The sequence below is a fragment of the Channa argus genome, chromosome 6 (assembly GCF_033026475.1).
Source record: "Channa argus isolate prfri chromosome 6, Channa argus male v1.0, whole genome shotgun sequence".
NCBI classification, from domain to species: domain Eukaryota; kingdom Metazoa; phylum Chordata; class Actinopteri; order Anabantiformes; family Channidae; genus Channa; species Channa argus.
Window position 1 is genome coordinate 23,004,966 of NC_090202.1, and position 16,548 is coordinate 23,021,513.

The 16,548-nt window shown below is 38.4% G+C and overlaps 1 protein-coding gene across 10 annotated transcripts in view; it reads left to right on the plus strand.

Annotated features, from left to right (window-relative positions):
- Positions 1–16,548, plus strand: part of nbeab (neurobeachin b) — a 178,041-nt gene that overhangs the window by 103,366 nt on the left and 58,127 nt on the right. For all 10 annotated transcript variants that reach the window (XR_010914581.1, XR_010914580.1, XM_067506601.1 and 7 more), the window contains 2 exons: positions 7,220–7,344; positions 14,617–14,763. Coding sequence is in view for 8 of the 10 variants with exons in the window: in XM_067506601.1 (XP_067362702.1) it covers positions 7,220–7,344; positions 14,617–14,763 (272 nt within the window). In the remaining 2 variants the exon portion in view is untranslated. The remainder of the gene's footprint in view (positions 1–7,219; positions 7,345–14,616; positions 14,764–16,548) is intronic.

Below are 16,548 nucleotides of genomic sequence, written 5' to 3' on the forward strand. Positions count from 1 at the left end.
AATGATACCACAAAACTTCCAACAAATTCAAATTTAATGGTAACCTGCTGGTGAAGAAAAATGATGCAATATGCTCACAAGCTGAAGGCAGTGTTGCAGTTCAGCAGCTTAGTCTTATTCAATGCTACATTAACTTTCCCATTTATGCTGCTCTTGTAAAATATAAAGCCCTCAAGCATTTTAAGGTGGCTGTCTGTTATGCGTGTTTGTGTGTGTGTGACAGAGAGAGAGAAAGAGAAATGCTTTAGTTGTTAATGTTTGTTTTCACCCTCATGCACAGAAATTGCTTTTCCTTTATTCCTAAGTTCTGCCTGGAGACACGCCGAAGGATACTTATCACTTTGTTTGAAATATAACACAATTGAGATTTTTGTTAGGCGAGGAGAAGACTTGAAACTATTAGAATGTATATATTTTTAAATTTTTTTATTTTTCTACTGTGTTTTGCATTTTGCATAGTTCAATTATATGCATCATTGTTTCTAAATTACAGACATCTGCAGGCCACTCCCTTTTGAGCTGTTGTTCTCTTTGTGGCCAGCAGTGTAAGAAACTGTGTTGCAAAATATAAACCAACAGCTCACGACAAGGAAATAATGTGTGCGAGGCTTGAAAACAGCTGCTCTGCAGTCATGTGATCTGAGTGAAGAATAAGCAGATCAGACCCTATGGTGGCCTGTTACATCATTCCATATGCTTGCTTGATGATGAATGTGCCCCTGTATAGAGTCAGCATAGGAAAATCAATACTCCTCAAATTGAAACAGTATAGGGTTGTATTGATCCGCCACGCTAAATCAAAATGAGAAGGCTTTGATACATCTCTCCAAGACAGCTCCCTGCCCAGTAATGACACACTATCAATTTTAGCTTTACACTGATAAATCAAGTTGAAAATTGGATGTCAGAATTTTTGCCAGGGAGAGAGTGATTTTCTCTGCCCTCTAGTCCCCTCTGCTGTTGACCTCTGAACCCTGCCAGTGGATTATAAAGTTCAGGCTCATCTAAAGTGAAAGTAGATGTCAAGGCCAGACGGACGAATTCATTGAAAAGCAATGTCCACCATTTTTGTAGCAAAGGACCACTTCAGCTCTGTCGTAGTGCAAAGCAATTCTGAAGAGTAAATTAACTATTTATTTTTTGTAAGAATTTATCAAAATTTTTGGAATTACATTGTGGCAGGTTTCCAATATATTTATTGGTGTTTTTTTAACAGTTTTATTTAAATGTAGCACTGCTGTTTATGCTTTTATACAGTATGTACAAATGTATTTAATTGGTATGCAGATGATACAGCTACACAGGTACCCAGGCTTGCATACTACTACCACTTTACCTTAAATGACTTATGTTTTCCCATTCACTCACCAGCAGTCCCCAGGTACTAACTGTTTCGACACAACCAGCCTAACAGAAATGTAGAAGGGGCTGAAAGAACAAACCATCCTTTGTTCCCACGTGGATGTCCATGTTCACATCAGCAGCATCAGTGACAACTGATGGAGGAGCCTCTGCTGGCCCCCACAACAGACCTTAACCTTACCTGACTAGTCTATTGATTGTCAACATTTCTTCTGTATAATTACTTTTTTGTAGCAGAGGAGAGAAAGGAAAATGGTGGCATATATTGATCTGTAGCGAGGCAGTGAAACAGCCGTTTCCCTTGACTAACAGTGAGTTTCATCGCTCACATGTGATGAATGGTAACAATCTGCCGTGGATAATAACTTTGTGATGGAATGAACCTTTTTACTCACGATGTGCCTGGAGTATTTGGTCTCGCCTGAAAGGGTTATCAATTCTAATAGAAGTCCACTAGCACAAGAAGAGGGGGGCACCCTTAGAGGGCGAAACAGCCTCAGAGGGTTTGGGGTCTGATGACCCCTCTGGGGATGAAAAGAAAGGCCAAGGTCTCAAGTATAAACAAAAATCAGTCTGGAAATATGAAAGATATAATTCAAAAATATATCCAATGACATCCAGAATCACAAGATGTCTATTTTCTTTTTTGCTGTTTGTGGAAATGCAGACCTTCCTGTTATGCATTCTGTCAAATACCTCCTCTTCTTTGTTTTTAAATATAAAAGCTACAGTATATTGGAATGAATCCTTGGTTATTCTAGAAATCACAATAAATTAATATACCTCTGAATGCTATTAATTCATTTATTTACGAATGTATTTTTGCTGTGGGTTGAATCCAGACAATTCTGTGTTACTCACTCCAGTCCTGGGGTTCAGTAGAATGCGGCACCATTTAAAACAGCAAACGATCGTGTTTTTGTTGTTCATTTAATGGGGTCTTATTCAAAACATTATGCCTCTTTGTTCCTGCAACCTGATATTCTCCCTTCTTGCATTTGTTCTTGACCTACACCAGGCTACATTCCCTTGGGGCACTCTTAACCTTGCACACTGTGCTAATTATCTCTGGAAAAAGGCCCATTCACACAATCATCAATTTCATCTGGTGTTGAAATTGAGCTGGGCATCGCCTGACTGTGCCCCATTTCCGATGAAAGATGGGGATCCACAAAGCTGGTGATGCAGGGGAGTTCACCTACAGTACAGTGTGGCTCCTCATCCCTAATCTGATCGCATAAGTCTGTCTTCATTACAGCAGATGACCTGGAGTTAATATCATTGCTGCTGTGTTGTTTCTCTTTTGTCTTTGTCCAATACCCACTCCTCGGTGTGTGTATTCTCTATCTCTGGATCTACAAAAGGAAAGTCATATCCAATAACTCGGATCTTAGCTCGGTATCCTCATGTCTGCAACAGTGTTGAGTGTAGTGATGATAGGAAATGGTGAAATTCAAGAGATGAAAGTCATGTGTACCATTTGCAGCCCTCTGCGATAATATAACCATGATGTTAGCCATACAGTCATTTAACACTTGGCACTCAACAGACGCATGATCAAACTTGATGTGTTTTTATTGAGGAAATTACTGTGTATTCTTTTCTTAGTTTATAGGTTACTTTGAAAGCAGCAAGCTGAAAAATGCTCATCGCCATATGGTTGCCAGTCAGTGCTTTTTGATGCGCATAGAGCAGTATGTTGAAGAATCTGGCGGCGAAATGCTTACCAAAAAAATGCACTGGTTGACAGACAATATTTTCACATGGTTTAGTTTTTAGTTTTGTGTCTGCTGGTTGCCTGATGGTTTTCATGATGTGTGGAATCCCCATCATTACAGATCTGTATATCTGGTTGTCATTTTAATGGGTTCAAAGGATTGATTCAAAGTTGTTATTTGGTCAAATGAAATCTTGTTTGTCACATTTGTGGATTGAGTGTTGTGTGAGAGGTAATTCTCCTTAGGCAGGTATATTTTAGCAAGTTACCAGTGAACAATAACTTTTTTTTTCTTCGTTTTGTCAGTCGTCATAAATGCAACAACACATGCATCTCAAACAAATTCCTCATGGACTTTGTAACTTATAGTCGGGGCCTGTTAGGACAACTGAAAATAAAAAGACCACTTGTCCTCAAAGTTTCACTAAAAACTGAAATGTGTTCAGTGTCCAACTGTGTGCATGTGTGTGATAGAAACCAGTCACTGTCCCTTTGAATAGAATTGTCACTGATTGCTGGTATTTATTATAATTACCCCTTATTCATGTCACCAATAGAAGCTTTTAAAAGGAGTATAATGGTGTTTTATTGAATCAGCATGTCCCTGTCCTGCCTCTCGACCGACCGCCTCACACAAATCTCCTCTGAGCTTAAATACAGTATAAAGGAAATCTTTAACCATGAGATCCTCTTTTGTCTGAAATGCAGTCTTCTATGTGTTTTAGTGAGCTATTCTGCATTAAGTGAGTTGAAAAAATTAAAACACATATGAGTGTTTTTTTTTTTAATTGTAGGGATTTAATTTTATTATATTTCATCTCCAGATATGATGTTACAAAGTGTTAATCTGAGTGAATATAGAGCACTGCCATTTAGCTTGTCTTTATTTTGTTTTATTTTCTATTTTAGTCTATTTTTCCACCAGTTAACAACATAGGTTTCCTCTGTACTTGGCTCAAGTTCCCACAAACACAATTCTCCAAATAATCAGACATAATATAAGTAAACAAAATAGGGTCTCTGGTGCCTTAATATAACAGCAGTGCTAAGAATATATCACCCTCTAATCCAATATGAGCACTTGTCAGCTGTCAAAAATATCTCCCTTTTCCTGAATTATTTTCTAGCTTCCTATACAGCTGTTATCACTCCTTTTATTTTCTTTTTCTCCCCATTTTATTTTTGAATTATGCCCGTCAGCCTTCCACTTCCTTTTACAAACATAATCCACTCCCCATAGACTGGGGTGTTAGATCTGGTACCTCAAAAACTTCACCACTGGCTCCTCAAGGAAAGATGCCTTTTTAATACCTATTTGGAAGAAAAGAGAATAGACGATAGTCCCCTTACACAATTATCCCACTGCACTTAGCAAGTCTGAAAGCATTCATAAATAATGGTGCTCCTGTTTCCTTTAGGTTATCAGTGGTAGAAAATTAGCTTTTAAAATGCGGTTTGAAATCCATTTGGGTGATTGATGGGTGACAGGACTAATAAATTTTGCCAGTTTCTAGGAGGCCGGCTCCCCGCCATTCTTTATGGTTGTCATGAAGCCAAACACATTTGATGTGGAAAATAAGGAGGTTTTGAGCCAGCACTGCTTAATAAAGTATGTTGCTGGATGAACAGTTTGTTGCTGTTATACATGCAATACAGATGACTAGCCTTCTATTAATGATTCTGAAGCAGGAATGGGGGTTTAAAACCTACAGTCGACTGAAAATGTATTGTCTGCAGCCTTGAATCTTTAGGAGTGAGGCTCAGTTGTCGGCTTTTGCAGTATATTAGATTGGCAAAAATGAGTGCGTGGACTTGCCAAGTACAGTTTGACTGTATGGTTTTAAATCGTATATGAGTCAGGATGGCAAAATGAATTTGGACAAAACTTTAAATGTCTTGCCTGTTTCCTATTTCCCACCATTCTCGTAAGACGTGAATGTGTTTGGTGGCTCGATGCCTCCTCCCTTGTATGAAAGCTCAGTAGCTCCCAGCTGTAGGTTGTCATCAAGAGTGCAATCCTCCTGTGCACTTTTTGGACCACCCTCAGAGAGTTGGTTGCTTCAGAATGGCACTTTGGCACAGTCCAAATCCGGTCTACCACTGACCACATAGTCTAGAATATCACAGGTCCTACTCAAACAACAGAATACCGCATTTAAACTGAAAACATCTGCACAGTACAAAACAAGAGGAAAAGACAAAATGTTCATTAAGCAGCCACTGTAACATTAGTGTTGGCTTTGTTGTGCATTTGCGTGCTGTTAAAGACAAATGGAGCAATGTTGGCTTTGTTGATGCTGGTCCTGTACCACATGAGCATCTAAAGCAGACCAAATAAAATGCATCAAATGCAGTTTGTACTATTATAAGGGAATCTTCAAAGTGCCGGCTTTATCCCCCACCAGCATCTGCTGTCTATTTGCACTAAGAATTAGGGGACATAATCTTCAGCCTTAATCGCCCAGTTGCCTACAGTGGATTTACATTTTTCACACTGTGTAATCTTGCGTTTACAATATCATTTACGTGGGATTCTTCTTTACACCCACTGACATCTCTCTTTTCCCCAGTTAGGCTTTGAAGGAGATTGACAGGGGACAAGCTCAAGGGGTTCAGTCTTGCTTTGCATACAGCGGCTCATGATACTTTGTGCATACAACGTGCTCACCCTTGCGCGCACACACACACACACACACACACACACACACACACACACACACACACACACACACACACACACAAACGCTCAGTTTTGATTGATACTTAACTGAAGCTGAGCTCTTGTTGCTGTCAGAGCCCAGCTAAGTCTCCTGAGCCCCTTGATTTCTGACATTTGTAGATATTATATTCACGGAGCAAGGAGGCTGTTTTTTGTGATGTGATCCAGTGTAACACTTTAATCTGTTTAGACTGCTTCACTACTTTGGCTGGGAAGGGCCAGAAACCATACAATAAAACTGACGACTGCCTGCCAAAACCTTACTGTATCCTGCACATACTGATGCTGCTTGAATATGGACACATTGTACTAGATTTGAAATTTGGATGGCTGCTTCTAGTATTTAACTTTGTTAGCACTGGAGCTAAAAACGAATTATAGAAGAGCATAAAGGGTTTTGTTATAGAACGGCATGTAAGTCTTGTTTGTTTGATAAATTTCGGCTTTTTGTGCGTTTTCAATCTTGTCCAAACATACTTTAGCTGGTTGGATTCAAGAAAAAGAAGACATTTCTTTCACATTTGGCCTGAAAATTAATTTAAATTTTTTTTAAAAAACTCCACTCCAGGCTCATGTGCACCAGTTATTTGAATATTATTATCTTAACCTAAAATACAAGCAGCAGGACTCTCTCATGCTGCATTGCCCTCTAAAGGAAGCACAAAGTCTTTGAAATAGCTCCAGCTAGTGCACACTTGGAACAAGCAGCACTTAGTAACCTAATGCTGGTGCTGGTGCTTAATGGTTTGCATTAGCTGCAAGCAATAAAATTATCCTAGGTCCTCACTAATGTTGGAATAATCATTTACAAAGATGGTTACCACATGCTGGAACTGTTTTCTTCTTTTTCTCATTTTTTTTTCTGACCCTAATTCGCTGTTATTAATAATGAATAAAAATGCAATTTTCTGTCGGGTTGCTCCAGGGCTCTGGGAATCATTTCAATGAATATTTCAGCACATTATTTTAATCATGGCTCCACATATGCAGGGAGGGGGCTTGTTTTATAGGCTCATGCCTCAACCGCCCCAAGACCCCGATCATTAAACTCCACGCTGTCTGCGTTGAGGTTTCTACCTTTGATTTACAAGACTTGTTAAAAAACATTGTAAAAAAGGAGGCAAGCTGCGCCATTTATACTTGTAATTTGATGCTGTATTTGTTAATGGAAGCGCCTGTGATTTATGTGTGCAGTGGTTGCTGCTGCTCCCTGCTGTTCTGATACTATAGGCTTTAGCAGAACTAACATTACTGGGCCATTGCAGAGCATGCCACTAGTCGGCCTAATAAATCTGCTATCTGTGGCCTGATTCTTCTCCTCAAGATGTTTTCCCCTGATAAAAGAGTAGCTGCTATATTCAGACCATCACTGAGGGCTGTGTGCTCTATCTAATCTGCCTGTGCTCTTGTGTATGTTGCAGTCACCTGCATGACTTCTGGCGTCTTGATTACTGGGAAGATGACCTGCGGCGGAGGCGGAGATTTATCAGAAACCCATTTGGCTCCACCCACCTCAATGTCACATGCAAGTCACTGCAAGAATATGGTGAGTTTGTAATTTTTTTTGGTAACTCATAAAAATATCTTCATCCCATATTAAATGTAGAATACGAAGTTTCCATTAAAACATCATTGAAAGTATTAATGGCACTAAAGTTTAGACCAAACTTTTCCATATTAATTAGCATATTGCTTTGGTGACGTAAACTGTCATTTTTATAGCGAACATATTTATGACTCTTGGTAATTGAACATAACAAATTCATTTTATTGCACTGTTTAATTGCATAACAACACACATTAAAATTCTCGAAACATTCTGTACTAACCCCAGCAGACTTGCACTGTTGCCCACCACCTTGTGTCAATGTTGGCATATGCCATGCAACACTGACTGAACACTGACTAAAGAGCAGTTTGGTATTACACCTTTTACCCTTCTCTCTGGCCTGTAATTAAATAGCAGAGCAAATGTTTTAACACAGGTAAATGTCCTGATTCCGAAATGAATGGAGTAAGAACCTTTTTAACTATTTAGAAAGCAGATAACCATCGAGCCATTTCGGAGCAGGACCACCTGTTAAAATGAACGTAGATTTACAGCAACACATATACAATAATCACAGTGTTCATTGGCCTCATGTGTGTTTCATTGTTAAGCTACTGAAGCTGATTGTTGACTGGCTTCAGGATGTCATCTGGCTGATTTCAGCTCTAGCTCTGCCACGGCTGCTTTGTGAAGATCATAGCAGCCCTGTAGATAAACACATGCCAGCTGCTGCCTCAGCTGCAGGTGGTCTAAGTATGCAACACTTCTGCTTTGGATTTCGTGATGGTTCCATTACTTTTAGCCACAAGCTAATTATGCTGAATTTGGCGATTTCTTGTTGGAAGGACTCAAGTAAACAAATGTTACATCTTTAGGATTTTTTTGGTCTGTGTCTTGCCCAGACACACTTCGACATATAGCCGGGACCGGGGATCGAACCACTGACCTTGTGGTCCATGGACGACAGATTGATTGATTGTTAAAAAAGTGTTACTTTAACATTATGATTTACAGACCAGCTGCCTGCCCGTGTGATACAAATAAAATGATTATTTTTCTGATTACACATTGTTATAAAACACTCAGAAAACCACATTTTTATTAAGTAATTTAACGATTTTAGAAAAGTTGAGAGAATTACATCCATTTCAGTTGCTCCAACTTGTCAGTTTATTGACCTTATTATGAGTTATACATTTGCTCAAATGTGTGTGTGTGTTTGCTATCTTTTTTAATTACGAATACATTTAAGATACAACACATATCATCAACGCGGTGCGAAAATTGCTTTTTTTTTTTTTTCCTCTGTTTGACAGCAGAAGCTCAGTCTTGTTGACCGAAAACTTGTTGAAGTCATGCTGGCATGCTGTGGTTTTAATGAACAGAATAATGTATAAACTTGTCAAGTGAAAGGCATTGCCTGCGGTCGGATGGCCCTCTCGCTCTCCTGGAGAGGTGAGCTGCACTTTCAGGCTCTTTCCAGCAGGCTTTGATGTGGCTGTACAACGGAGCCCAGGTTTTGTTATGAGTTAAAATGAGAAGTATCCTTTGTTCTTCTTTAGAGCTTCAATAGATTTCGTTGGCAGTGACAGTTGGCATTTTTTGTTTTAAATGTACTCAGACAGAGCGTGTTTTTTTAATGAATATTCACTTTTAATTAGCATGTTATTAAAGATAGGACCTGTCTTTAACAGATAACCCCGGTGCAGAGGTCCAGAAGTTGGATATCCATTAGTCACAACATCCAGACTTTGTTTCTGGGATTTGACAGGGACTCTATAGAACTCTTTAGTGGGTTCTTGGCTGCACAGGCACCAGAGTGGAAAAACAAAGAGGTGTGTTTGAGTTGGCCCTTGAGAGTCATTATTATAGCTTTAAAATCTGGGACTATTGGATAACCAGTTGGTTGTCCAAATTGAATACACAGTTTCTGGTCTGACAGCAGGATATGACAATATACTCTCAGCCACCATCTTAAGAATGAAGAGGGCAGACTTCCGCTGTTGTGTTCACAGTAAACGTCAGTCTTTCAAGCTCACTTGGGGAAAATCAAAGTGGCTGTGATTTTTTTTTTTTTTTTTTTTTTTTTTTTCTTCTTTCCAAAGAGCATTTCAGGGAGTGAGTGGCCGGCGTCATTTTTGACAGCATCTTAGAGTCTTGTAGTTCTTGGATGTTAGGGAACATTTTTTGTCATATTAGAAGGATTCGTTTATTAATTTTTTGTGTGGAGTTCCAATTTTTTTTGACCAATTATTTTGACCACTTATGGTACTTTTGAAATTTGATATTAATATTTTTAGACTACAGTTGCCAATGGCAATATTTCTAAATCCATGTGTTAAAAGTTGACCTCTCGATGTTTCAGTAGAAAAGCTCAATGCTTTTCCCATAATTATCATGAACTGAAACTGAATTTGGCTCATCTTTAATGACCAATTTAAAATTCTTTAAGGGCACAAACCTTTTTAAAAAAATCAGGTTCATAGGTAATGTGTCTCTGATGGAACGTTAAACTCTGCCTTAAACTCTCTCTCGTTGTCCATTAGCACCGTTGACAGCTTAGCCAGCACATTCTGTCTTTGCCCTCTTCCTGTAATAACCTGCCCTGTTACAGCCAGTATCAGAGTATATTGTTAGGTGATTGGAATTGGGCAAGCATGAAATGGAAGTCACGTTAATATTGATCCAAGTGTTTAACGGGGTGTTTTACCTCCGGCTGTCCTTGCTGTCTCATTTCAGGTGAGCAGCTTCTCACTGAGAGAGCCCTGATAGCTACGTGAAAGATCTTTATAGCTCTTTACTACAGCAGAGACCTGGCCTCCTGATGTGATATTAACCTTCTCCAGGTTTATAATCATAGATATTAAACTGTGACCAGTGATGTCAGATCATTTACTAACATGCAGATCTGGATGTTTGAATGCAGCTCATCACTGAATACATGGTATTCTCAAAATATGTCCGTGTCCAGATGGGGATTACTAGACAAACTATTAATGTCTTAATGGAGAAAAGATGGGATTGTGTTTAACCTCTGGCAGGACCGTGGACACGCACTGCACATCCCAGGATATTGAATAAAGTTCACCCCAAGAGGAAGTGTCTGCACTGTATAAACGCCCCTACATCAAAGTTATAATGTTTACTTCCCCAGCTTCAAAACGCATACTCTGCAAAACAGATGGCTTCATCACAGGAAGTATGAAGCTGTCATTTTTCCCCTCATTTCATCTTTCAGTGCAGAGCATATACTAGTAAAGTGGAGAGACAGAGGGCAGAATTGCATCGCCCTAGCAATAATGCAATCCCATGGAGTTTTTCTGTCCCTGTGGAATGTTGAGCCCTCGGAGAGGGTGTGTAGGAGGGCAGCATTTGAAACAGAAGAGATATATTGAAAACATTCTATACAGCTCACGTTATATGGATGTTGGAATGCTGCACAAAATGCTGATATACACTATAACATAGTTAGGTAAAAATGCTAAAGAACTGAGGCTTGTGCTAATACATGTTATCTACAGAGGCTGACAGGATGAGACATAAAACAGAAAACTCTTTGCTTGAAAAGAGGTTAAGATAGCCGTGTCTCTTTAGCTGTGCCCAAAATGATGCCTTTTAAATCCACTGAGAAAGAAATCGGCAAATTCTACAAGAGCCTCACATTTGCTCCTTCTCAGCATATTATCAATAAACCACTGATCGAACCACTTTCTGAAAACCTTAAAATGAGCAACGTTAGGTACTTTTGTTTTATTTATACTTGTGTTTATTGAATTATCCAACACATTTGTGAGATCAGTTTCTTCTTTTCTCCTGAGTAGAAGTACCTACACAAGTTAGCTGAACCTTAAGTAAAACATGATGTTGTGGATTTCTTTTTAAAGAGTGCTGGGGAAGAGGTTGAGGCAGGGTGTATCGTACATAGGAGACTTAAAAAAACACATGCTCAACGGCCCCTACAGAGGCTGTAAAAACTAAAGGCCAGTGCCACAAAACTCTCCAGTGTTGCAGTATATGAAACCTGACCCTTGGCTGCAGTATTATTGTAGATTTTACAATGTTTTAAAGGCCTTTCAATTCCTATCCTTTCCATACTGAACAGTAAAACTACTGAATCTCTGACATATTTCCTTTATATAAGATCATAATTAAATTTAATTGAGTTTTAGCTTGTTCACTAAAGTATATGTTTAGGTCATATGATTTCATCACTCTGAGACTAAGGAATAACTTTTCTGTTTTCTTAAAAATATCAAGAAAACCCGCTTCAGTGTTTCTCACTGAATGTGTAGCACAAGTAGCACTGCACATCCTGCACAGTCCTCCTGAAGAGAAAGCGTTAGACCTGAGACTACAGATATTAAAATTGCAAACAAAGAAGCATTAGCTTACCATTTTCATACCACTCTGGCTAATTACAGATAGTTTAGAACTACTACTAATCAAGGAAATGTCTGATAACTGGTTGCACAACAGTACAGTTTGTGCACTGATTCGCTAAGCTCGATAGTCAGTCAGTGGTCTCACTCACTGACGGACAGAAACTGAAAAAAGCTAAATCTACACTTGAAATTGGCCAAAAAGCCAAACTGCAAAGACTGGGCTAATAACCGTCCTCATAAGCCCAATGCTCCCTGATGGTCAACCAAATGCTTGGTGTGTTCTGGCCTTTACTATTCGGTGTTATCTAGTAACTGTAGTAAATGTTAAATTGTCACATTGTATTTAGACTCTCTGAGGAAGTAGGATGGAGTGGTGGATGTGTCACAAAACATACTCTAGGACTTTTACACATGAAAATGGAGTCTAATATAAACTAAGTGCCTTTTTTGTTGCAACCATTCATGTGATGCACATAATGTGACATGTGACTTGATGTTAACAAAGTACTGATTTTTAAGAAAAACTGCAACTTTCTTTGCAAAACCCATCCTTATTTAGTGCTTAACCCTAACATAACCCTTATGTTTGTGTCCATAACCCTAACAAAACCACTGTTTAAAATCAGATGTTTTTGAGTGTTTAGAACAAATAACAACTGTGAAAGTGGGCGCCATTTTGGCTCTATTGTAAGCAACTGTATCAGCCATTTTGTTGTCTGACAACAAAAGGGTAAAATTTCAACAGACGTTTTCCTACGTGGTAGCACAATTTCAACAGTTTGTTGAATCACTTGAGAGAGTAAGAACAAACCATCTATAGTGGTGTAAAGGTTGGAGAACAGGTTGTTGTAAATTGTGTCCATTGAATAATTTTAATCAATTTGCATTTTTGGTTACAAAGTATACATGTGCAGTTCTATGGCTTGGTGGTCTTCTCATTTTTTCTTCTAATTTTGTGTTTATACTGGAACAAAAGTATTGGAAGATTAGTCCAGCCTTCTATTTATCATGTAATTAGCAAAAAAATAATAATTTGTAAGAGTAATGATGTACAGTAAGAAAGTCAGCCATTTGTTAAATAAAATAAATAAAGTGTCTGCATTCAGTGGTGATCACTGGATATATAGATAGTATCTAGTATAGATATAGATCGTATCCTTATCATCCAGCAATTTCTTGTTGACTTTTTTCCAAGTTACTCATGAGTCCGATCATATCCAAGGGTCATTCTCATTGTTTTGCAGTACAGTGGCCAAAGTTGAACACATGAAACTGAAAAGCTCTCATCCGAGTCTGCCTTGACATCTCTCCACAGCACATCCTTTAACAGTGACAAATTGTGACCCTTTTCACAGCAGCACTTTTAATACAACAGTGTCTCAGAGACGGTGGGCTATCACTCATGAGAAGATCACTTTTCATGTCAGCACATTTTCTCCGTCAGGTCAGGGCTCATTATTTGTAGCGTCAATCTTTTTACTGAATTAACTGAATTGCCTTGTGGTTAAAACTGATCTTGTACCCTGTAATACTGCCCCCCCAGACCACCACCCGCAGAACAGTTGATGTTGGCCATTTGCATTTTGAAATCAACGTGGTTTATTTGTGCTACTCAGCCGTGCACCGAGTTGCCAATCAGAACATCAGCCTGTCTGTTGAGCTTTCTCTCATTTACTTGCAGCATAATGATGGTTTACAGAATTAGAGTTTTAAGTTTCACAAATTCTGCTTTGATCTCTGACCGCTGGCTGGCTTTTCCCTTTAACATTACAAAGAATTCATTTCCGAAATACACAGACTTCTTTCCTCCATCTGATGAAAGCACTCCAGATATGAGGCAGAGCAGGAAGCAGACTTTTTTCTCAGTAGCAGTGTTGACAACAGTCAAATGTGACCTCTTCAAGACAAGGTACATGTTCCTCAGGGGAGGGAGAGGCAAATTAAGAACTGTGCTGAAAGGAAACATGTCAGACTGGTGTCAGCCACCTCCCATTTCTTGATATGTGTTCATCCTCTCTAACATGCAAGTTTCTCCTCTGGTTATTTCCTGCATTGGTCGACAGAAAGACAAATTCACTTAAACGTTTTGAGCCGCCGTGTGGCAGGCACATGTTGAAGATGAGCTGATTTAAGCTGATACATGTGTTGTGAGACTTCTTTGTTTCTCAGGATGTGTGAACACATCTTTTTCAATAAGCATGTTCTAGTATAGCCATATGATGAAGTCCTGGTGTAAGCAGCCTTATAATTATGTTGTCTGTTCACTCTCACTCTTGTCAAATCTCCAAAAGCGGCAAATGATTTCTCTAATCGACTACGAGCTCAAGATGTATCCCCCAACTCAGCTGTTGGTCTTTTAAGATACAGATGGTGTTTCATTTTTGACCTTGTCTAAAAATAAAAGCTGAAACACCTCTGATGTTAACCAAGCAAAATGTATTCAGTGAACAAATGTGTAGCCTGACAATTCTTCAAATGCTATTGCATACATTAGTGAGCGTTTTATTTCAGGTTCAGGTTGAATGCAGGAGTTTTGCATTTTATTTATTTATTTAGTTTTACTTGTTTCTCTTATAAGTGTTTTGGCATTTTCGTGTGTTTTGTTACATTATTGTTACGTACTTAATATGACTGTTTAATTTGTTGTACTGTTATTTAGTTTCAAAGAAGCCCGGTATTAAACGTACACCACCTAACCCCTTTTTAGACAGATGAGTCGGTCATTAACCGAAATTAATCAATGGTAACTGCAGCAGCATGTGTCACAATAGGACAGGTGATAGGATTTGCTATGGAGTTGAGCACAGACAGGTGGTTCCATTCAAGCGCAGTAACTAATGACTTTCTGAACATTAATTGTCTCTCCTGTCCGTTTTTCTTTTTACAGGCCCAGAGGAGGATGAGGTGATAAAGTCTAAGAAGGCCTTTTGCAGTCAAACTGTGGCCAGCCAGAACCCGGAGACTGAGCTGGTGCTTGAGGGAGATGATGATGTTGCCAGTCTGCTGCAGGAGAAGGAAATGGACAACCTGGGTGGTAAGTCAGCACATCAGCACCTCCATTAATCACAAGTCAGCATCACCTCTGCAGAAGCATTAGCACTTGTCTTTAGTCTGTCTTCTTCCTCGTATCCTCATATTTGGCAACATCATACAGATAGATTTTTTTCAGATTCGGACACAAAACTCTTCTTTTTTTTTTTCATACTTTTACAGAAGGTTAAAGGCAGATATAACATACACATATGCACCACTTACACTGAATTAAAAACAAGATATATATGATTAATATCTGTTTATTTAAAGGAGTGTTTCGATCATTTTATTAGTTCATTGTATTGCACTGGCCACAGTACAATTGTCAGGAACCTTTGGAATGATTATTATTTAGTTTTAAAACTCTTTCTTTGTAATTTATTTCAGGTTTGACTTTATTTGTTGGTTTTACGGCCAGTTTGGCTCCAGAGTCAAAGCCTTTGTCTCCATGTTCTGAATTGGACAGGTTGCTCAAGTGTGACAGCAACATTTCTGTGTCTGAGTGTCACCTATTTTGTTTTGGATCTTTTCAGCACGATTCCTTCCTCGCGTGTTTATCTCCAGAGGCAAGTCTTCTAAAGTTAAACTAACACTCGTAAGATGACCAATCCTGATATGTCACAATTCATGTTTATAATTTTTTAGAGGAAATCAGTGATTTAAGCTGATATGAACCAATGTTCTTCAATTGTGGTCTTGCTCAACCTGCCCAGTGCCACAATTCAAATTCTTTGAGCAATGTTAACTCTTCTTAATAATATCTGGAAAATACTGATTAAACAATATAAAAGGAAAATCTTCAAATAAATCCTCTAACACTCTCCTAATCAAACGTATATCATATGTGACATAATCAATCTAAATTTTTTTCCTTGTATGCATTTTTTTTTCAAGTATGTGCAATGACTTCCATTAAAAATCAGATTTTTACGACATTAACTTAACTCACTTTTTTTTAGCTTAAATGTAGTTTTTGTTTAGTTACCTAGTTAGTGAACCTAGAAATACATTGTCTTGCACTTGAAATTAAGTGCAGCTAATTTGTATTTCTCCATAGATGTTAAGAGACAGTTCTGTGTCTACAGTGGACTGTCACTGAGAGATTAACGGATCCTTAACAGCTGAGGAAAGATGAAAACCCAAATCTTGATTTCTGTTACACCTGTGTGATTGTTATGTGTTCTGTTATTTAATATCTTAACCTAACTTAAATACTTAAATACTAAACACAAGTAAATTGGTAATACTAACACATACCCTTGCTTTGTAACAAATTGTATTACTGCCTGGGCACTGGTTGCCTAAACATCCCTTAATTTAGCCAGTATTACACTCAGTGTGTGAGCCAAACAATCAAGTCAACCTCAAACTGCTTTTCAAGTAACTGCCCTGACTTTAAAAGGTAAGCTATCCAGAGTTCAGTTAAATTTTGAGTGGAGATCAAGAATTTGGAACTACGTACTCATCAATAAAGCCAAGGCAAACCTTTTGGGGATTTAAATAAGCAGAGGCTACTTCATTGCTGGTTTGATGCCTAAATGTTACAGGCCTTTTAGCAGAATATAAAGTACAACTCTTTCCTGAAGTCATTATTTTTTCCAGAAGGTAAATTTGTGCTATAAATCACTTTATGAAACCCGCAGAATAAACACATGCAGGTACAAATTGTGATACAAAATATATGAACAAACAACCCAAAACCAGATTCCCAAACACTTGAATAATAATCCTTGTTTCATAGGCCTCTATAAATATATTATAATAAGTTATCGTGGCTTAGTATATG